Source organism: Ochotona princeps, chromosome 6, assembly GCF_030435755.1.
Source record: "Ochotona princeps isolate mOchPri1 chromosome 6, mOchPri1.hap1, whole genome shotgun sequence".
NCBI lineage: Eukaryota > Metazoa > Chordata > Mammalia > Lagomorpha > Ochotonidae > Ochotona > Ochotona princeps.
Genome location: NC_080837.1, coordinates 57,633,075 through 57,656,487, shown reverse-complemented (window position 1 = coordinate 57,656,487; position 23,413 = coordinate 57,633,075). Strand labels below are relative to the sequence as shown.

The 23,413-nt window shown below is 41.2% G+C and overlaps 1 protein-coding gene across 5 annotated transcripts; it reads left to right on the top strand.

Moving 5' to 3' along the window:
- The first annotated feature begins 1,226 nt into the window (after nt 1-1,226).
- Nucleotides 1,227-21,324, top strand: MBIP (MAP3K12 binding inhibitory protein 1). Of its 5 annotated transcripts, none has more exons than XM_004584770.3 (9): nt 1,234-1,715; nt 4,940-5,059; nt 6,754-6,978; nt 7,064-7,160; nt 9,619-9,684; nt 10,149-10,301; nt 15,048-15,145; nt 19,136-19,174; nt 20,783-21,324. In XM_004584770.3, exons 1-9 carry the CDS (start codon nt 1,587-1,589, stop codon nt 20,885-20,887), a joined length of 1,032 nt encoding a protein of 343 aa, XP_004584827.2. In that variant the 5' UTR covers nt 1,234-1,586; the 3' UTR covers nt 20,888-21,324. The 5 variants fall into 5 exon arrangements, with proteins under 5 accessions (XP_058522338.1, XP_058522336.1, XP_004584827.2 ...); XM_058666354.1 differs by lacking the exon at nt 10,149-10,301 and adding an exon at nt 10,351-10,416 and having other exon boundaries at nt 1,235-1,715; nt 20,780-21,324; XM_004584769.3 differs by having other exon boundaries at nt 1,239-1,715; nt 20,780-21,324.
- The last annotated feature ends 2,089 nt before the right edge of the window (nt 21,325-23,413 follow it).

Sequence of the window (23,413 nt, the reverse complement as noted above, 5' to 3'; positions counted from 1 at the left end):
CGGTTGTAAAAAAAAAAAAAAAAAAAAAAAAAAAAGATGACTTTCATTGAGATTTGCTCTCAGGCCCCTTCTCTGCGCCCTAGGAAGGAGAGCAAGCTGTGCAAAGAAGACAGGCAGAATGGTGTGGGTGAGGGTTTTATACCCCTTTCGACGTGGATGCTGGCACAGACTCTGAGCCCTAATAAGCTAAGGATTGTTGGCCTAGGCTCATCATTGGCCGACTGGAGCCCTGGCTCCTCTGGCCCTTTTCTGGCTGAGGTCAGAATGATGTATATGTGTCAGTTCTGAAATAAGCCCAGCCCCTCTCCTGCACCCGCGGCAGCCATCTGGCTACACATCCCGATTTCAAAGTTTGTGGTCTGTATGAAATTCAATGTGGGTTAAATTCCTACTGGAATCACACAGAGAATGGTTTATGTCTGTGAAACAATTTAGGGGCTGAGTACAAATAAGGTCATCTCTCAGCAGCTGCTGTCCACTTTAAAACTTGGAATTATTTAGCATATGTATTGCAGCTCAATCCGCCAGGCTAGGTGGAGGTAGCGCCATAGAACCCCCAAACCTGGGTCCGCTCACCGGGGCAGTGACTGGACAACCCCAAGGGTTGAAATGGGAGCAGAGAGGGGCAGGTGCAGTTCCCGTCTGAGTTCTAGTGTGGAAGCAGTGACTTGATGGCTCTACGATGCTATTATACTTAGAGAATTTTTCTGATGCCCAAATGGGCTCCAGTTGGTCTGGGAGACTGGGGGGTGGGGTGGAATGGGATGGAGAGAGTTACATGTAAATGGAAGCTTCCTTCTGCCCCAGACCCTGCCTAGACCTTAAATTCCCCTGTATTCTACCCTCTCAGCCTCCACCTGAGCCAACAGGGTTTCATGGAGAAGCAGGTAACTTCAGGCGTCCAGGGACCGGCTGCAGTCGCTTCCTAACTCAATGACTGGCTTTTGATAACCAACAACCCAGAACACCTTGGGCAAAAGGAGCCAAACAAGAGGTTGGGTTCTGCCATTACGTGATACGGGTGGATTTGTTCATTCTTGTTAGTCCCTCCCTAGCAAAACAGGGCACCATGGGGGCACTTTATTTTTTCTTTTACATCCTCTTTTCAGCATATGCGTTGATTTAAACAACCATGTAGAGCTGTAGATGTTCTATCCAGTTGCAATTCCTAGTAAAGGGGTTTCCCAGTGTTTGGAAACACGTGGGGCACCCATCCATTTCTCCCAGCCACTCCGCATTGCCTTGTTAAAACTTCGAATGTTAATTTGGGGGCTCAAACTCTTAATGAGTCTCTTCATAAAAAGCATCCAAGAAAGTAAATTTCGTGAGGCTGTCAGCTGACTACACTTCCAATCACCGCTCCACAGCCTTGCGCTGGTCAGCAGTCACCAGCTTGAGATCTTGGCGCAAAGCTGTAGTTAACACTTGATTGGTCAACGTAGGTATCAATCACCCAGACTGGGTGGAGCGACGGGGGAGCCCCTATTTAAACGGTACACTGACGTCATCGCGGAGCGACACGAGTAGGAGAGGGCGGGGGTCGTGAGTGCGTCTCGGCGTTGGCGGGGGCGGTGTGGGAAGGTGTCATGGCTGCCGCTACAGATCTTAGTTACTCTAGCAGCAATGACAGGACCCTGGAGCAAAACTGCAGCCCCAGCCTTTCCCGGGAGGTGCTCTGCGAAGTCCTTCGCTCTCTGCACACGCTGGCTGGACAGGTGAGGGATGGTCGGGGACGCTGGGGCTGTGGGACGTCCAGCTCCTCCCACACGGTTCCCTGTAGCGGGGGTGGGGGGCGCGGCCGGGGTACCCCTGGTCCGGGGAGTTTCGTGGGGCGGCCGAGGCCTGCCGGGACGAGGGTCGCGGCTGGGGGGCGTGTGTTCTCCCTCACACACACACCGGCGCGGAGGAGCGGGCCGCAGCCGCCTCGGGTGTTCTAGAACATCCTCAGCCGTCCTCCCGGGAGTGAGGAGGGTCCTCGGGGGCGCCTGGTTACCGGAGGGCGGGTTTGTGGAGGGTGTGGCGGGGTCCTGGAGCTTGGGTCTTTACCGCAACTCAACTCCTCAAGGAGGTCGCCGGGAGGTTTTTCGGAGAAGCGCCTTCTCCTCCGGGTCACTTGGTTTTGGCTCCTTTTTCCCTTTGGGCAGTTGCGTCCACCTGTTACCCTTGCCAAGTGGGAGGGAAGTGAACGGATGAAATCTTTCGGATTTAAAGTTCCCGTTTGCGTGGGAGCTGTCGTTTAACGAAATATTCAGTTTCGAGTTTCATTGGCTAATAAATCGCTTCTATAGACCTGGCCCAATAAGATGGAGTTTTGCAAACACAGATAAGAGAAAACCACTGTGGAGATTCGGGATGCAAAATACAGATTGAATTGTCAGTGAGGAATTGCCTTCGGCTGTGTTTGCTTGTTAGCAAGACTTAGTTTTCTGTTTCACACTATTTCCAGGTGTAGAAGTTTGTTCTGGGACTGGTACTACTAGCGCGTGTGGTAGGAACAGCAGGCGTTTCTCTCAAGGATAGTGGGAAAGTCGTGAAAATGAAACATGTGAGGGTTTTTTTTTTTTAATCCGTGGGGGTACGGAGAGTCACGGTTTTAAAAAGTTAGTAGGATATATATTTTTTAAGAAAGTGGCATGCTGTGGCTTACCGAGATGGCCACTGAGGTTTGTGTAATGAGGCAGTTCATAGAGTTGCCTCAGATACACCTGAAATTCAGCTGTTGGCCAGGGACTTGCCAAAAGGAATTTTGAAGACTTGGGGATTTTTGACGATTAACATTTCAGCTTTAAGATCGGAGACCTTTAAATGGTTCAAAAGTTGCAGAACCTTGTATGGCTTAGACGTTGGAACTTCAACCTAACATTAAGTTGAAATATTTATAGACACCTATAATTTGTGGAGTCCCTCTACCCCGTGATGAATGTTGTGAGATAAACATTCTGTTTGAAATATTTTGCATGCTGAACTTCTAAAATGCATTTGAAATTTTTGATTAAGGCATTCTAATTAGTACAAATAGAGAAGTGATTAAACTTACGTCACCTGTCAGAAACGTTTAGGGTGAAGCTTGGTGAGTTTACCTCGACACAGGCAAGGGACCTTCTATGGAAATATCTAAAATAGTGTCTCAACGAATGCTAAACATTTTGATAATTGTGTTTTGAGATGTGTTGTTTAAAAATGAAAGAGTGCCGTCCTTCAGAAATGGCCTTCCTTACCCTCATCGGTGTTTCTTTTTGCAATGTTTAAGGATTTTTTGATATGTATAAATATGCCAGGTTCTTACTAGGCATGAGTATATGATTAACTCTCCTCAAGTAGAGACATAAAATTGCTAAAATATTTTCTACTCCAGATGACCAAAAAAAACAATGATTTCAATCTTTAATGGGGCTTTACTTTTACCAAATTAAATTTAATGTTTTCTTGGATTTCCACATGAATATTAAGTCCAATTAATTGCACGTTTAGGTATGGTTTACTATTCTACGGTATTTAAAAGTGCATAGAATTCATTACTAAAAGGAAATTTCTTAACTGATTATTGGATAAATTGGGGTAGCTGTAGAAATCATTTGCAACATTATTGTTTTAAAAAACTGAGACCCTTAACTATGCCTAAAGGCTTCCATTTTCTGTAGTGATTTTCTACAGGAAATGTGATGCGTTGCCTTGGTTGAAGGTTTGTTTGCTTTATTCCTGAATCATATCCATAAGTTCACTGTGGCCAAGTATAGTTCTCTTTGAGGGCTGTAGGGTTTTGGCTTTGGGTCATTTCTGTACCTGATGCTGACCTAGGCACGTATGATGCTCACTGGTCTCTGTGTACGCCTGGTGCTGGGCTTCACGAGCTTCTGGTCGTAGGTTCAGAGAGCAGCATGGTTCTGCCATGCAGTGTTCATTCATTGGAGATGGTCTTCTCCCCCTTTCCTCCCCCCACCCACCGTGATCTTGATTCTGATTTTTTACATGGTGATTGTCTTTTGTTTTATTATAATTACAGTTCATCAGATCTGTATTTAACACCTTTATTTTGTAGAAAACATTTCTGAAAAATATAGTTGACTTGATTCTTCTTTATATAAACCTGTATCCCTAGAAAAGTTAATGGTGGTTCACTTTAGTCCAGTTCCGGGTGGGAGGCTTTCCCTCTGAACACGTTAGTTGTACAGATTTTTTTTCAGTTTTCTGAATATGATCTTACTGTGGTACATCAACTGATGAGGAATTTTCATTCAATAAGCTCTTACATTTTACTGGAAAATGATTTTAATTTCTGAAGATTTGTTGTGAAGAAGATTAATATTTGCATTTCAAACTTCCATTAAATAAATGCTGCAATTTTTGAAAAATATACACATGTTGCCCTTTATCTCGAGACTTTGTGAATTACCTTTTTTTAATTTTTTAAATTTGTTAAAGATGAAAACCATAAATATTGAGCTCAGGAGATAGCAGAAAAATGATATAAATTATATGCATTTGCTTATTTAATAGAGATGTACACACTAGAACTATTCTAGAACAATGTGCTGCCACTCTTTAATGCCATGAGGTGGAAGTAGTAAGACTGAGCGGGGCAAGTCTGTTTTGAACTCCATCCACAGGTTTTTAGATTGAAGTAGCTCAGTGGCCTCCATCTTTTCATCTTCTGTAGGTGGTTTCACCTCTTAAGATATTCCCATTGCACAACTTCAAGGATAGAATAGAAAGTAGAATGGGCTGATATCATTTTGCCTTTTTCTTTTTAATGACCATTTTGCACTTTTCTGGGCCTTTTTTAACTGTAAAGAGGTAGTTTTTTTTAATGTATCCTTAAAACCTTGGTAACTTTGAGCAGAAAAGTTGTATTAATTTGTAGAAATCATACTTCTGTGACGGTCTGCCACGTGCAGCCTAATGGTGATTTTTGTGATGTTGCTGGTTTGCCCCTTCGAAGCTGAAACTCAGAGATGATGTGGTGAAGATTACAATCGATTGGAACAAGCTCCAGAACCTCTCGACATTCCAGCCTGCAGTGCTCTTCAGTGCACTCGAGCAACACATTTTATTTTTACAGGTAAATGTCTTGCTAGAAATATTAGCTTGATATAAAAAATAGAAATTAATTGTTGAATTATGGAATATGTGATCTCGTAACTGTATTAAGAGGTTACATATACATGTGTGTATATGTATGTAGGATATAAACATGTCAGTTTCAGTCGTGATGAGGATTGTTAGGGGACGGTACAGCCCAGTAGGCCAATGTGGTCATAAGACTGAATGAATGTAGTTCTATTCAATTCTAGACTTGCATTGAAAATTCAATACAGTTCCATCTATGGTGGGTTATAATTAAGCAATAAGCCACGGCAGGTGTGTGTCATGCTATGCTAATGATTCCATGCCTTGGGTGAGTTTGGAGGCTCATGGAGTGCTTTCAGTGGTTCAAGAAGTGGCATTATCCCAGCGTGACACATCCTGGAGTGTCTGTTGCAATTAAACAGTTTCAGTATAGTTTTTAAAAAGAAAGTAATTTCTGTGACATTAATGTCTCATCTTAGTAAGTAGCCAGTCACTATATTATCTTTTTGGAGCAGTTTGAAATCATTCTTGCTATTAGGAGTCAATATTGACTTCTTTTTAATGGCATTGTTATATTTTTAGTATTTTTTGTTCACTGAGCAGTGACCTTTGTCATTGAACGTTCTAGCAGTTTTAATTGGTGAACTGGACTATTATAGTTTATTTCTTTTCAGAGTGTAAAATGCAGCATGCCAGATAAGAACTGTTTGGCTTGGTCAGCTTCATGCTATTAAAATATTACAGGGTGTGGAAGAGTGTGTTTAGCAAGCAATGTAAGCAAAATGATAAGTATGAAAAAATAGTTGGAACATTGCTAAATTTTGGTGTATTTTGACTAATGGAATAGTTATTTTCAATTACACATTATTTGATTTTGTAGAAAAATGTAACTTATTCATGTTACAAGTAGTGGTTATCCGTGTTTTTAAAGGGCAGAGCAAAGAGCAGCAAGGGCCTCATTTTAGGGGGCAGAAGGATGCAGGAGTAATCTCCATTGTTAGCAGGCTGCCTCACACCCACCCCCCCAAGGTGTTGAGAGGCATCCATCTGTTCTCAGCTCTGGATCTTGGTAGGGGCTTTTTTTTTCCCCCTCCCTCTCCTTGCCCGTTTTCTTTTTTTAAATTTAATTTCATGACCCAGGAAGGTATCCTGCCATGTCAGGAGAAGCCTTGGTGTTCACTCTGCGTAACACCTATCTGTTTCATCTCTGTGCTCTTGCATTCACTCTGGCCAACTGCAGTTTCAAGTGGAGAATCTCCAGTGATATAGTGATAATGCAGGGCTTTGCCGCGTGACAGCACTGGCTCTCATGTTGAGGAGGAAAAATACTAAGCCTTAGTGTTCCGAAAAGGCATTTGAATGACATGTTAATTAAGTGGCATTGGTGCCAGAGGCTGAAGCCTTTGATTTGGCACAAAATAAGATGAGTGACAGAATGATTCCCTCAAAGAAGATTTTAAATTTCCTCAGGTTTTCTTTCCCTCTTTAAAAAAAAAAATTTATAGTAAATGGTAATGGTCACAGAAGCAAAAGCAGCACACATTTTACATGTAGTCAAGTTTATGTGTCTTGATATATTAACTTTTTGTATTTTGTAATAGTAAATATTTACTTAGCAGAAATGTATATACACTAGTGTGTGATAATGTTGATGAACGTGAGCCCCAGCAACTGTGCTCTTCTCAGCCTTTTTTAGCAAAACTTCAGCCTCTGATCAAAGAGGAGAATGCAGCTGCTGTTGAAGAGACAGGAAAAACAGAAACGGGGAACAAGAGTGAAGTAAATGCCAAAAATTCCACTGGCGACCAGCAAGAGGAAGAAAAGCACAAAGGTGGTGATTTAGGAGACACGAAAAAGACACAGATCCATTTTGACCCAGAAGTCGTTCAAATAAAAGCTGGAAAAGCAGAAGTAAGAAGCCGATGGGGCTGGGGATAAAGGAGTATAGCGCTTAAAAATCTCAGTGTTTATATTGTGAAAACATGTTTGTTTTCAGATTGACCGCCGGATATCTGCATTTATTGAGAGAAAGCAAGCTGAAATCAATGAAAACAACGTCAGGGAATTTTGCAATGTTATTGATTGTAATCAAGGTAACCACCTAGATATTAATTTTCATAAGATTTTAAGCACAATTTTTACATTTGCTCTAATGGCTCACGTTTTTCATGAGTAACAATAAGAACACAAATTTGTATCTCAGGTTCATTAGTGGCTGAGGTAGTGGAATTTCCTTGTGTTTAATAATGGACTGTTGCAAAACTGGTCTTTATTTCTGCTCAACAGCAATCAACTAAATGATGCCATGAAAAAGCGAATGTTTACTTCAGGTGAAAAAAAATTGAGTTCCTTTAGGAAATGAAAGTGAAGAGTGGGTGGCAGAGTTGCTCAGTCTCACTAGGAGAGGGAGATGAGCTGGGGAGATTTTAAGCCTGTCAGCGTACTTGTGAAATTATGATGTTACTACAGAAAGCGAACTTGGTAAAGTTAGTGGTATTCCTCAAGAGGGAGCAGTTTTCTCATCACTCCTGAGCTGTTTGAAATCCATTTCGCACGAACACTGAGGTGTCTCGTGCTTCTTCCTTCCCTTATGTGTATGCTGTTCCTCATCAGCACTGGACACTGTCGTGCGTGGACGGGGCCACAGGTGTGCTGCAGGATACAGAGAACGGCAAGGCACAGCCGTAGGTCACACTCAAAACAAGCAGTTCTTGGGAAAAATTATGGAGGAGAGTTCATAATTGAATGAGCATTTCTCTTGTTGCCTTTATTGTTTTGAGTGATTATCATAAACTTGGAATTGTCAGGTGAACATGGAAGGCACTCACATATTGGTGCACTGTCTTAGTAATGAAACAAAACAGGCCCAGGTGGGTCCTCAATTTAGCACTTTCTATTCACATATGTGTATCTGAATTTGTTGTGTTTCTCCATTCACTTTTCAAAGTAGGTTTAGCCATGGCAAAAATCTCAGGTGCTACAGTCCAACTGCTGGCAACCCATGAGGAAGGGTTTGTTGAGGGAGCAAGCACACGTCATTAATGTTATTCCTCTGGTCTCCTTGCTAACTCTATTATAAAGCTCCAGGGGATAGGAATTGACAAGAATTGAAATGCTCAGTAGGACTCCTTGGCCCATTCAGTCTCTTGCTGGCTCCTCACAGTGCTAACAAGGGCTGCTGTGGAGGGTGACTAGCACTCCTGCATTCACTGTCTTCACACCACGCTGAATTTCTCACTGATGGGTCAGTTAATCTGTGTATTTGGACTATAGCTCGAGAATGGATGATAGCTTCTTTTTTTAACTTTTAGCCCCTTGAAATGGCAGAAAGAGAATGGAGAAGTGATGGCCCTTTACAACATTTTGAAGTATTCCCCCCCCCCCCAAAAAAAAAAAACCAGAATTTCTCAGGGTAGTCTCCAGAATAGAAGAATAATTGGTTTAATAATTTTATTCACATAATTTGACTTACCAACAGAATTATTAAGGAAAGTCGCACTGAAAAAAATAAGCATTTTTTTGAATACCTCTTAATTTGACCTAAATACATAGGGTTTTGTAAAGTCAAAATTCTTAGGGAAAAGAATTTATTCTCGGGCTCGGCAGCGTGGCCTAGTGGCTAAGTTCCTCGCCTTGATCCCATATGACCGCTGGTTCTAATCCCAGCAGCTCCACTTCCTCTCTATATCTCCTCCTCTCAGTATATCTGACTTTGTAATAAAAATAAAAATAAATCTTTAAAAAAAAAAAAAAAAAGAATTTATTCTCATATCCCTTTACTTTTTATTTCTTACAAAATAATCAAGAGAATTTTGTGTCATTGCATGGTTTTATTATTCAAGCATGAGTATAATTATGTAGTACTGTTAATAATTTAATGTATAATTATAATATTCATATTAGTATAAGCATTTTCCCCTTTGAAATTTATTTGTTGACATTTGCTTTTAGTTTGGAAAAAATTGGAACAAATGTTTATAATACATCTTTTTCTTAGAATGACGTTGTTTGAAAGGTAGATATGAGGAGATACAGTTGGAGGTTTTTAAAATGAGTATTATACATGAACGTAGGATGGGAAGGTATGTTTCATACTTGACATTTCCAGATCTTTTTTGTGCGCAGTTCTGCAAAGGATGTTAACAATTACTCTTTTAGTTGACTACTAGTTTGGTCAGTAAATAAAGTACTGAATTTTTTTAAAAAAATACTTTGGTAAAAATGAAGATTCTATGATGAAATAGAATTAAAATGTTCTGTAATAAATTACTTTCTCGAAAGAGCCAAATGATTTTTAGGGGTATTAATTTTCATTGAAATTGTATAGAATTATGCCCTTGGATGTTGATGTTTTTTCTGTATCTAAATCTGAACAGGAGATACCATATATTTCAGAATAAAGAGGATCACTAAATTCTATCCTGCGTTAAGCAGAATTTATTTTTATGTAGTACATAAGGTTATGTTCTCTTATGTTAACAGATATCAAAATCAATTGATATCTCCAAGTCAAGAATGCATTTAAACTTACATTCCTTTGAATTTCTCTAGAAAATAGTTGTGCAAGGACTGATGCTGTTTTCACCCCTTACCCTGGATTTAAAAGTCACGTGAAGGGTAAGTGATTGCTGTATAGTGTCTTTGTCAGGACTGAAGCTTTTAGCAGATAGGAAGGACTTCCCCATTAAAATGTTAATAGCAAAACAAGAAATCTTGCTTTATTCATATTTCATATCTTTTTGAAAGGATATGAAGTGCTGTTCAGAAAGGAATTTCGGCTTGTTTTTTACTTTTTAATTTATTGGAGAAGCAGCCCTCTCACCTGCTGGTTTACCCTCCAAATGCCTGCAGTTGACTGGCTGGTGCCAAAACTGGGAGCTGGCAACTCAGTGTAGGTTTACGGGTGACAGTGAACCCAGTTACTTGAATATTACTGCCCTCCTGGTGTCTGAATTAGTAGGAAGCTAGAGTCTGGAACTGGGCACTGAACCCAAGTCCTCTGATGTGGAATGGTAGGGCAGACAATGGCTGAGGTTTTTTTTGTAATGAATTTACATAGGCTCAAAAGTCTGTTTACTTAGTTTCTAGAGTTGTGAATACATATGGACCGCAGACAAGAACTGAAGGGATTCAAGGGTCAGGTCACAAAGGCAAGAGCATGCTGCGAGATTGTGGTAATCAGGCTGTAGAAGAACGACTACAAAATATTGAGGCTCACTTGCGATTGCAGACAGGTAAGCCTCAAGAATGCATTTAAACTTACATTCCTTTGAATTTCTCTAGAAAATAGTTGTGCAAGAACTGACGCTGCTTTCACCCCTTACCCTGGATTTAAAAGTCACGTGAAGGGTAAGTGATTGCTGTGTAGTGTCTTTGTCAGGACTGAAGCTTTTAGCAGATAGGAAGGAATGAAGCGTGGGCCCTGTTTTCAAGGAATTTCTAATTTTTTATGCTCTTCCTTCTTTCACCCTTGTTGCCACTTCGTAAAATTAAGAGTGCTAGAAGAGTGAGAGTACGTTCCAGATACCTGCTGATAGTCTCAGTATGTTGAAGTTAGAGCTGAAAACTAGTCTTGTTAATTTTATTTTGTTAATTAATTAATTTGAAAGGCAGGGCTAGAGAGAGATATTCCATCTGCTGCTCATTGACTTTCCAAATGGCCACAACAGCCAGCACTGGGCCAGGTTGAAACCAGGATTCTGGAGCTCTATTCAGGGCTCCACATGGATGGAAGGAGCCTAACTAAGCATCTGGACCATTTTCCACTGCTTTCCCAGGTGCATTAAGGAGCTGGATTGGAAGTGGAGCAGCCAGGGTTTAGCTGGCATCAGTATGCCAATGCTGCAAGCAGTGACTTAACTTGCAGTACTGTAGTCTCTCCCAAGCAATTCCATGACTCAACCATGACCCCTACTCTCGTTCTTAATCATCTGCATGGTGATCCACGTGGTGTGGATACATGTGGTCCTAGGGATCCCTCAGTGAGGATAAGTATGTAAATAAAAGCTGTAGGAAAAATACACCGTAACACGTCTGCAAGACTGTCAGTTGCCTTAATACTTTACCTTTTGAAAGCACTGGTGCTGTTACACAGATGAAGAAACTACAGTTAAGAGCTCAAGCAGCATGCTCAAGATAGAGAGCGGCAACTGGAAATCCAGCCCAGATGTTGGCAGGGGCAAAGCCTGTGTCTCCTTTTCCATTTAGTGACCAGGTCTTGTTGATTCTGCTTTTCAAATACCCAGTCTGCCTGCTTCTACTGTAATCTTTATGGGCTTTTGGAAGGGTATCAGCAGGTCTGTTTGCCATAAGTTCCTCTAGATTATTCTCTACCCTGTAGCCAAAATGCTTTTGTATAGTTCATACCCCTTAAATTCAGAAGTTTTTTCATGGTTTCCTGTTGCCATTACATAAATAGGAAATTTAGTATTTATTTGCTCATGAAGTAGCTGTGCAGTTCCTGCGATAAGCCAGGCATAGATGAGACGCTAAGAATGCAGCCACACAGGAATTCTAGCTGGGGGAGACAAATGGTAAAAGTAATAATAAATTGTATAATACACAAAGAGATGGACCACAAGTAAAAGCAACTTGACCAATAGAAGGAAACAGAGATAGCATGGGTAGAGAGATATCATTCCTTAAAAGATGTGTTTATTTTGAAATGGATGATAGAGATGGGTAGGGCGCCAAGAATTTCCCACCTGCTGGTTCACTTCCTTGGTAGTTGTGTGGGTCAGTGCTGGGTCAGGCCAAAGCCAGAAGCAAGAAATTCATCTGAGTCTGCTAAATGGGTGGCAGGGTCCCAAGCATTTCAGCCATGTTTGGTTTCTTTTCCCAAACGTTAGCAGGGAGCTGGATAGGAAGTAGAGCAGTTAGGACATAAACCAGGGCCCATGTGAGAAGCCAGACATAGGCAAGGGCTTTACATGCTGTGGTACAATTCTGGCCCTAGAAGGATGGAGTTGTAATTTGAAATAATACGACTTGCGGGCCTGGCACAGTCACTAAAGTCCTCGCCTTACTTGTGCTGGGATTCCATATGGGCGCCAGTTTAATCCTGGAGGCCCCACTTGCCATCCAACTCCCTGCTTGTGACTGGGAAAGCAGTGGAGGACGGCGCAAAGCCTTGAGAGCCTGCACCTGCTTGGGAGACCCAGAGGAGGCTCCGGGCCGCTGGCTTTGGATCGGTGCATCTCCAGCCATAACGGCCACATGGAGAGTGAGTCAATGGACAGAAGATCTTCTGTCTCTCCTCCTCTCTGTATATGTATATCTGCCTTTCCAACAAAAATAAATCTTTAAAAAAAATAAGACGACTTGCATGTGTTCATTCTAGCCACATAACTGGCTTTCCCTTCTCCTCCTCATCTTGCTGCCTTTCTGCCCATGCTTTGCTTTCTTAACTCAGACAACTGTAAATTCCCCTTTTGTGCAGTCTCACTGTACCCAGTACTTCCTGCCATTTTGCAAAGCTATTACTAGCTTCTGTTTGTGTAATGTCTGTCCTGCTAGATAGTAAATCTGCGAGAGTAGAACTGTCGTGTTCAGTACTTTATACGTAGTGCAGTGCTTGGCACAAAGCAGATGCTCAAATACTTAGTGAATGATTTTTTTTTTTTTTACTTCCAACTTTTCAGACTGGTAGCATGGCTCAGTAAGACACAAAGTTAGTATTCATCTCTCAGGGAAGGTCTGGCATGCCATCCCTGATGAAGTAGTCACATGGCTAGTAGGAACTTCCGAGGAGCAGAGCATTCTGCAAAGAGGGAACGGCACGTGCAGAAAGGAATACACAGGAAACACAGCTTAGGGAGTTCTTGAAATTGGTCTTGCTGGAGTATTTGCTGGACAGATCTGGAAAAAAAGAGAATAAGTAAGTCCTTGAGGGTAGTAAGGCATTCATATTAAGAATTAGTGCTCGGGTGGGGGGAATCCCAGTACCTATAAAACTGTGTCACATAATGCAATGTAATAAAAAAAAAATTCCATCTCTTGTAGTGGGACATTTAATACTATTTTCACTTTGTTTAGTGCAAAATGAATTAGTTCCCTAAATGCTTAAATAAACAACACAGCAAAATTTATAAATTATAGCTTCATGATCAATTTCAAATAAATATTTTAGAAATTAGAAAATAAAAAAAAATTAGTGCTCTCCCTTCAGAGGTGGATTTGAAATGTGTATGTACAAGAGGCTTTCAGAAAGTTCACAGAAAATGTACTTATGAAAACTATTCATGGGGCCTGGCACAGTAGCCTAGTGGCTAAAGTCCTTTCCTTGCATGTGCTGGGATCCTAAACAGGCACCAGTTCGTGTCCCAAATGCTCCACTTGCCATTCAGCTCCTCCCTGTGGCCTGAGAAAGCAGTAGATGTTAGCCCAAAGTCTTGGGACTCTGCACCCACACAGGAGACCTGGAAGAGGCTCCAGACTCCTGGCTTCTGATCTCTTCAGCTCCAGCCATTGCAGCCAATTGGGGAGTGAGCCAGCAGATGGAAGATCTTTGTGTGAAAGACTTGTTTGGTAAGTGACAGAGAAAGGGATAATCCATTCATTTACTACCCAAGTGGCCACATATCTGGAGCTGAGCCAGGAACTTCATCTGGTCTCCCCAAAGGGTGGCTGGAACCTTCCAGTCTTTGAGTGTTTTTCTGCCTTTTGCTACCTATTAGCAAAGAGTGGGAATGGAAGCAGAGCCGCCAGGACTTTGAACTGCCACTCTGCTAGGAGCCTCCATGTGAAGTTGTTCAGGCATTACCCCCAGTGAAGCTTGAACTGGCTATGGAAAGGCACAGGGCTAAGGCAAGGGGATCCCAGGTAGAGGGAGTAGCAAAGGAAAATAAGTCACTTGTTTTACCTGGTGTGTCAGCAGGAATAATCAAGGCTGTAAGATAAACACATTTTGAAAAATGTTTTTCTAGTTAACTGATACTTTTCATTTGAAAATGTACCTTTGTATAATGATTTTCTAGTTATGAATTCATTCTAGCTTTATGCCAGACATTGTAGTATGAAGTGATACTGCCTAGGTTTGTGCAGTACAGCTATACTAAAATACAACATATAGAATGTTTGATGTATTAATGGTATGGAGAAAACTAAGGTTTGTAATAGTGTTTTGTAAAGAATGGTCAGAGAAAACCTTAAGGTAACTTTCAAGCCAGGAACCAAAGTTGAGAGTTATCCTTGGGATTCCAAATTTAAAGGGAACCAACTAGCTAAAGGTATCAGGTTGCACAGCCTTATTGAATAACAAAAAGGCATTGGATGCCTGGAACCCTCTGTGGATGGGGAGGTCAAGATTGTGTTGGGTCCCGTGGGCCATTGTGAGGGCTGTGGTGAAATGGTAAGGAGTTGACAGTACCCAAATTGCATTTTGGGAAGTTCACTACTGGTATATTGAGAACACACTGTATGGAAGCAAGGCAGAATTGAGCCTCTTGGAAGGTTGTGTCATCCAGGGAGAGAAAGGGGTGGTCTGGACCAGGAGTGGTCGCAATAGATGTGGCATACAGAGGGAGGGTTCTAGACAGAATCACAAACTAGAAACTTGAGTGCTTTTAAGTTACTATTATCCTTTCCCAAAGTTTGTTCAGAAGTATGGGAAGGCTCCTTCTTAATATATTGACTTCTAGGTCAGAGGAAATGTGATTTATAATGGGGAGAAATATAAATAAAATGACATTGAAACTACAGAATTGTCATTTATTCTGATGTGTTTTTCTCTTGCCAAATAGAAAACTATCAGTCTCAGAAATACGAATTATTCTACAAAGAAGCTTTTCAATGTAATATGAAACAGAACTCCCAGCCAAAGAGAAAGAATAAATGGTGTGTGGAGAGGTCTAGTGTAGCATGTCCCATAATGTAGCATGAAAGGAGCTAAGGATTTTTCCTTTGTATAAATGGTATTTGTAAGAGTAAAACTTATAAGAAATATTGAACAGTACTTCAGAAATTTTTCCTAATGTATTTAGGTGGTCCGGTACCAAGAGATATCTATCAGAGGATTAAAAAACTTGAAGATAAAATACTGGAATTGGAAGGTATCTCTCCAGAATACTTTCAGTCTGTGGTGAGTAGAAGTATCTTAAAAAATAACTAAAGATGATATTTTAAGATTCTTCATGTGCCATTTCACTCATTGTTCATTCATCTTTAAGTGTTTTTGCATATAGAACAAAAACTTCCGTGCTAGGGGTTTCTTTGCAAATACTGAGTCTGCATATTTTTTCAAAGGAAAACTTCTCTATACATCTTAGTTTCTCAGACATGTGAGACATTTTCTCAGCATGATATGCCAGCCTGGATAGTGGAGGATTCTGTGGCCTTGAACTTGCTGTTTTGTAAATCAGAGCTGTTCTGTGGGGCAAGGCTTTGTCCATTGGCCCTTTTGATTTAATTGTCCCTCCCAACTTAGCTTTCTCCATACCATACAGAAGCCTCACTATGGTTAACTCCTCAACCTTAGCATTGATTATTTTGTTCATTTATGAACAGTATTGTGCTGCTAAGACTGCTGGGTCAGCATTTTCAGGCATTCCTGGGCTCATGGTGCTAATTTTCTTAGGTGACTAAACACCTGTTTTTCCTAGGCTTTTTTTTTTTTTTTAAAAACACTGCAGTATTTGAGCTAAAATAATGTAAGTAAATGTGCGAGTTAAGTCACTGGTGAGTGTTTTTAAAATTCATTTTAGGTATAGCAACAGTCTTTTTAATGTAAGGTTGGGAGTTAGAGTGAGGTACCCTAGAAAGCAGGTCCCCTAATGCAAGGAGACAACAAGTCCTAAATAATAGTTCAGAAAAGAAGAATTAGAGCTTTATTGCTTTCAAATGTACAGTTAAGTTTATAGACGTACTATTGGCTGAAGCAAGGATTAAATGGGGTAAACACATGGTTAAAAACCTCAGTAAATGGAAGCATTTATTTTCAGAAACTGCCTGTGAAGTGGTTATGTGGATAGGGGGAAGACACTCATTTTGAGAGCCTTCAAATGTCTAATTTAGGAAAATACATTGGTTGTATTACAGAATTACAATGGTCTTTCCACTTTTACAGTTGCTCTTGGTATATTCTGGAAGAACTTTGGACTTTTAAGTTTTCCCCATACAGGTTGCCTTCATTGATTTCCAGGAATAAGTTCAGTTTCATTTTGTCAGTATAATTCAACAGTAGGACTGGTCTTGCAAGATAATGTGGTGGCATAAGATACCTCCATGAGACTTTGCTCTAATTCTGGCTCACAAAAAATTGACATATAGACATAGGTAACAAAAAATTGTATTTTAATTTTGTGGTTGTTTTTTATACTTACCATACGATGTCTGTTTTAACAAATAGAAGTAGCCAGATTGTAGATGACTTTAAGTACCATGTCTAGGAGTTTAAAATCTGGAGCATGGAGCCTTTGGGGATCAGATAAAGGTATTGCAGCAGGGAAGTGATCTGAGGGAGTTGTATTTAGACAAATTTATTTCATAGAGATGGGAGGGATAAGCTAAGAAAGGATAAGGAGGTAGTGTTGGTTACCTTTGGTGTGAAGCTAGGCCTGAAATAGGGACATGATTCAGAAAAGATTAAGACAATGGCAAAGAAAAGAGTTGGCAGATACACTGATGTGGGAAGAGACATGGAGCTAGGATGTGTGTGGTGGGATCCAAATAATGAGGAAAGGGACTTGAGGGAATATGAATTTGAAGTCAAGGGAAAAAACTTAGAGATAGCAAGTAAGCTTTATGAGACAACTGGGAGAGTGTCTAGAGGTGCTGGCTAGCACACTGATACGCAAGAGCTAAGTCCTGAGAGACTGAGGCAGAGGCTTGGTGACTGTTCACATTTCTAATGCTTTCTGCCTCTGAAGTTAGACAAGCATCGGCCCAGAGTGCTAGGCCTTCAGGGAAGGATGGATGATAGCAACCTGTGCTAAAAAAAGGAAACTAGTGTATCTAAGAACCAAGCTGAGTTTCAGAAAGTACAAATTAATGGGAAGGTGTCAATATCCACACGACTCTGTCCTGCAGCCATAAACAGGAAGGGAGAACAGGTGTTAGTAACCGTTCTCCCGGGCAGGAACAGATCCAGCTCCACGAGAGGAAGGGCGCATCTGTGTGCTCGCAGCTGAAATGCATGGTGTTCTTCATGTCATGCTGGGAGCATACACATGGCAGTTGCATAATTGTACATAATTATCCCTCAGAAGTGACCACATATATGTATTTCAGTCCTCTGGCTTCTGAAGTTACAAGTAAGGGACATTCTGCCATTAAATGTCTTAAGGATTGAGCATTTGTTGGAAATTGAACTTTCCAACTCAAATGATTTTAAATGAAATGTGTGGGGAAGGCCCATACGTATGTATACACACACACACACGTATACATACACATACATATACATATTTTCTCCCACCTGATAAATCTTTGCTCCTCTGGTTCCTGGATGGTGGACTGGCGGAAGCCAGGAGCTCATCTGGGTCTCACACAGGGGGCAAACACCTGAACCATCCTCCATTGCCTCTTTCAGGCCATTAGCAAGTGGAGCAGCCAGGCCAGAAACTGGCACATACGGGATGCCAACCCTGGGGAGAAGCCTCTTGGAGTAGATAGGGGTTGATTAACATTGAAGCATAGAATAAACAAAAAGGATATTGCTTTCAATTCATAAAACCAGTTTATATGAAATCCTCATTTTATGATAGACAAACCTCCAAAGTTTAAAGCAAGAATTATAAGTACTACTACATTAAAAGATAATATTAAGCTCAGATTTTACCTTTCACATTAGACATGGAAAGATTGTATGGGGTAATAATTTTAAGGACAGTCTAACAGACTTTAAAAGATCTCTAAACTCAGTAGTTCTTTGGCAATACTCATAAATAATGACACTTGAAAACAGTATAAGACTTCACAAGTATATTTCCATAGCACTTGGTTCATTTTATAGTACTTATCACAATTATGTTTACACATCTGTTTTTCACACTGTTTCGAACCTCTCAGTGGCAGGAACTGTCTTACTCATTTTTGAGTACATGGAACATAGTAGACATGGAGTAAATTTGCAAAGGAATGGACAGGACTTAGCTGATCGTGACTTCGCAGACTGTTTAAGGTGTGTTAACGTTGCTCTAAAGTGCTGTCTCAGCAAAGTTCTAGTCCATAATGGTAGCTCCTGGTTCTGAAAAGAAATATCTGGAGCAAGTCAAAGTAAAGAGTGAACCAGAAGCAAGAGGGAATAGTTGGGGTCGGCTGGAAAATCAGTGCAGACATATCCCAGAGGGCTTAGAAAGTCACACTAACCAGCTTGCACTGCCAAGCATCTTGTGGTGGCACTGTGAAGTCAGAATTGGAGAAGCAATGACATTAGACTGAAGGAAACTGTGTAGAGAGCAGCGAAGGTCTCCATTGAGGCAATGGGAAGGGGACTAGAAGGAAATGTCTAGGATGCCACTTACAGTTGTCCCTTAGAACTGTTAAGGAAAGGTGGCTACTCAGAGAAGAGACCCCTTACCTTTGAGTTTTCTTGGAGCATGGGCTCCCTGTACTCCTGTATGGGTAGTACCTTGCATAGGATACAGGCATTGTAACCAGCTAAACATTACCTGCCAAAGTAAGGGAAGGGAAGAGACAATTTTGACTTACCTAGGTTCCAACCGTTCCCTTAGTGTATTGTGCTCACAAATGTTTTGTTTTAGGCCCCCAGAATTGCCTATTATAGTGAGTCAAGGGGGTGTGTGTGCCTGTCTGCGTCCTTTGACCAGGGACCAGATCTCATTTTCCTCTTTTTATTGCTGCTTTGGTTAATGTCAGAGAATGGAAGATTATTTAACGCCTTCCATAATCATTGTAGATCATGGGGGAGTATGTATTTCCAGGGATGAGCAGGGTGTAGCATTGTTGCTATTGGATGCTTTGCATGTCACTAATCTTCAGCAGGTAGCTTCCTGTGGTCATTGTTTCAAAGTTTCAAAAGACCTGTTATTGTGTTGTAATTTATGAAGGAAAATTGATGCTTACATCAATTTTTAAATATTAACTGTTATTTTTTTCATATTTAATCTAGAACTTTTCTGGAAAAAGAAGAAAAGTTCAGCCACCTCAAGTGAGTTACTACATTTTAATCTTGTCTTAAACTGTTCAGTTTGGTTTGTTTCAAAGGAGTGTATGAGATCTTCCATTCCTTGGTTCACTTTCCCTGATGGCCTGCAACAACTGAAACCGGGTAGGCCAAAGGCAGGAATCCATTCAGGTCCCAGGTGTGTGGTAGAAGACCAAGGAGTCACACCATCTTGTGCTTTTCCAGGCACTTTAGCAGGGTGGCTGGATTGGAGGCAAAGCAAACCATCCCTGAAGTAGGAGATGCCAGTGTCATAAATGGCAGCTTAATCTGATGAAGGGCTAGTGCTGCGGCATAGTAAGGCTGCTGCTGATTGTACCAGCATCCAATATGGATGCCAGTTCAAGTCCTGGCTGCTCCACTTCACATCCAGCTCTTTGATAGCATCCCTGGAATCGCAGCAGATGGCCTTAGTCCTTGGGCCTCTGTACCTATGTGGGAGACCTGGAAGAAGCTCCTGCCTCCTAACTCCTGACTGGCCCAGCTCTGGCCATTACGGCCACTGGGGAGTTAACCAATCGATGGAAGACCCTCTCCCCACTTCCTGTGACTCTTTTTTTTTTTTTTTTTTAAGTTATTCAAAAGGCAATCCACCACTGAGATGCAAGCTTGGCCCCTACACTTTAAGATTTACTTATTTATTGAGAGAGTGATCCCTCATCTGCTGCTTCCCTCCCCAGATGACTGCAACAGCCAGCACTGGCTCAGGAAGAATCCAGGAGCTTTACCAGGTCTCCCCCATTGGTGGTAGGAGCCCAAGAACTTGGTCTGGGAAAAGGAACAGAATGGTCCACTAGCAAGGAGCTGGATCAAAACAATAGCAGGGACATTAAGCAGTGCCCATATGGCATGTTGGCATCCCCATATAGGTGCCAACTTGAGTCCTAGCTATGCTTTTGGACTGATGCACTTGGGAAAGCAGAAGATAGCTGGTCGAAGTTTTGGGGCTCCTGCTTCCCACCTGAGAAACATCAATGGAATTCCAAACTCCTGGCTTTAGCCTTGCCCAGCCTTTGTGGCTATTTGGGGGAATGAGACAGCAGGTGGAAGATCCCTCTACATTTCACAAAAATACTCCCCTTTTTGTGGAATCACTGGATTACTAGCACCAAACTCAAGATGTTCAGCAGTTCTCTTTAGTCAGTAGTAAAGTTTTTCTAGCCTTCAGTGATGGTCATAAAAAATTGACATATTAGTTTTAAATTTTCTGAGAGCAGCTATTTTTCTTTCCCCAAAAGTAGTTGATCCCATCACAGAGAGCTCGTAGGTATTTTAAGCAGCTAACCTACAGTTCATTTTTTTAAAATTATATATTATGCAGATCAGGGTTTTTAAAAAAATTTTTTTTGCTAATTTTCATAACATTCAAAACAGCTTAGTTATTAGGAAAAATATGTAAGGCTTGTCATTTTAACCTTTAAATGTATGATTTACTCGATCTATGTTAGTATTTCAGTCTTAAAATTATTCTTAGGAGAAAAGATTTTATCATGCTATTGAATATTTTAAATATTTATAGTTCACTTAGCACTTTATCTGCATTAAGATACTTGAGTCTTATTCAGCAATTTATGTTCTTATTGTTTACAGCAGAACTATTCACTGGCTGAACTTGATGAGAAAATTAGTGCCCTCAGACAAGCCTTGCTAAGAAAATCAAGAGAAGCAGATTCCATGGCAACTCACCACCTTCCATAAAAAACTCCTTGTCTTCATATATACGTGAAACAGTCTGTGACTGAGGAATAGGATGTGTATTCATCAAAGTAGACTTCTGTAAAGTCAAGATTTTCATGAGTCCAGCTTACCTTTAGATATTCCAGTGAATTTAACATAACAAATGCATTAAAAGTAGCATTGTTAAAATTTACTCCTTCTGTTTTAAAGGAGGTATTTTGAGATTGTAGAACTTAATTTGAAAGCACTTTGTGTCTGTCTGCCACAGAAAGGATTTTGTATTTGTTAATGTTCATGTTAACTAGTTACTAGTTTAAATCAGTACTTTGCACATAATAGACATTTAGCAAAAGCTTGTTAACTAAAGTGAATTTTAAATGTATGCAAGAACTTGTTTATTGACATTGTCAGATATCACCATTAATGTCAATAAACAAATGGATCCAACTTTAACTCTGTCTGCGTGCTTAAGCAAGTTAATCCCTCTTTGTGCCTTAACTTCCTCATCTATGAAATAGGAATTCTAAAAATAGCACCTACCTCATTATTATAAAGAATAAAGTGAGGGCCCGGCGGCGTGGCCTAGCAGCTAAAGTCCTCGCTTTGAAAGCCCCGGGATCCCATATGGGCGCCGGTTCTAATCCCAGCAGCTCCACTTCCCATCCAGCTCCCTGCTTGTGGCCTGGGAAAGCAGTCGAGAATGGCCCAGAGCACTGGGACCCTGCATCCGTGTGGGAGACCCGGAAGAGGTTCCAGGTTCCCGGCTTCGGATCGGCGCGCACCGGCCCGTTGCGGCTCACTTGGGGAGTGAATCATCGGACGGAAGATCTTCCTCTTAAAAAAAAAAGAATAAAGTGAGGTCTTGCATATATGGGTTTGAAGCTGTTGCTTGAAAGGGAATTACTCAATAACTGTTAGGTACTGTATAAAACCAGCTAGCTGTCTTTGGGCAGTGGTTAAAAATTTTACAAAATATTGTATTGTCATAGTCGCAAATTAGACATTTAAAAGATGCAGTTATAGAAGTCTTTATAAAATTGGCTACAACATTCAGAAATTGGAGCTAGTGCCTCAATTGTACATGTAACTTAGTCTGTGCATAGGAGGTTGTCTCCATCTGCTCTGCCAGCTTCCTGGGAAAGCAGCAGAAAAGGCCAGGGCGTGGGACCCTGCACTCATTTGGGAGACCTGGAAGAAGCTCCAGGCTTTGGACCCCAGTTGTTGCAGCCATTTGGGGATGACCCCATGTGTGGAAGGTCCTTCTCCTCTCTGTAAATCTGCCTTTCAAATAAAAATCTAAATACCACCAGAAATCAAACCTAGCATGATAGCCTAGTGGTTAAACCCTTGCCTTGTGTGTGCCAGGATCCCATATGGGTGCTGGTTTGTATCCTGGCTGTTCTACTTCTGATCAAACTCCCTGCTTGTGGCCTAGGAGGGAAATACAGGATGGCGCAAAGCCTTGAGACCCTGCACCCACATGCGAGACCCAGAAGAAGCTCCTGGCTTCGGATCTGCTCAGCTCCAGCCATTGTGGCCACTTGGGGAGTGAACCAGCAGACAAAAGATCTTTCTCTCTGTATATCTGCCTTTCCAATAAATAAATCGTAAAAATAAAAACAAATCAGCCTAAAGAGCTTGTAAAAAAAAAGTTACTAAAAAAAAAAAAAATCAGAAATCTTGGAATATAGCTCAGCATTGTAGGATGGAGGAGGTCATTAGAAATTAGTTTGTCTCTGACTGCCCAGCTTGGTTTCTCTTTGTTTCTACTTCTGTCCCCTTTGTCTTTTTCACTTGCTGTAACTCTACATCCCCTTTATTCTTTCTGTGGACTGGTTTCCCTAAGACTTCATTTCTGTTTCTGTCATGAGGTGATGTCTTAGTCACAGCTCCACAGCCCGTTCATATCTTTGAGCTGCCAAGGTAGAACCCTTAATTCTGCAGTAACTGGCTTACCTTGATATATGTGAGTTCAAGTTCAGAGAACTACTGAGTCACCACGTAAGCAGGATGAGGGAGCAGGGCGTTCTACTAGGGTTGCACTGTCCACACCACCTTGTGTGACTGGTAGCCTTGGATATGTGGTCACCTAAAGAAAAAGAAAAAATTGAATCATTCTCAAGAAGCAGTAAGAGCTATGTTGGCATTTGCTGCTGCCTTACCACTTACAATTTCATATCTGCAGAGAGAACACTCTTCAGGATACTCTTGCATAAAAGCATCTAGTTGTGATTGGTACAGCCACAAATGCCTGCTCCCTAGTCTCCATCTGGTCCATATGTACACTGTTGCTAGAGTGACAACTTCTAGGCTTAGTAGCAATTTACTGCCAGCACACCACCAACAACAGAGAAAAAGGCAATAAAAATGGCCACTTAGAAGTAAAGGTCCAGGGCTAGCACAGTGGCATACTAGGCCAATCTTTTTTTTTTTTAGAGATTTATTCATTTTATTACAGCCAGATATACAGAGAGGAGGAGAGACAGAGAGGAAGATCTTCCGTCCAATGATTCACTCCCCAAGTGAGCCGCAATGGGCCGGTGCACG

Coding starts and splice junctions, on each gene's coding strand:
- MBIP (XM_004584769.3), top strand. CDS start 1,587: ATGGCTGCCGCTACAGATCTTAGTTACTCTAGCAGCAATGACAGGACC. Junction 7,161..9,618: donor TGTTATTGATTGTAATCAAG/GTAACCACCTAG, acceptor GAATTTCTCTAG/AAAATAGTTGTGCAAGGACT. Junction 9,685..10,148: donor ATTTAAAAGTCACGTGAAGG/GTAAGTGATTGC, acceptor CTGTTTACTTAG/TTTCTAGAGTTGTGAATACA.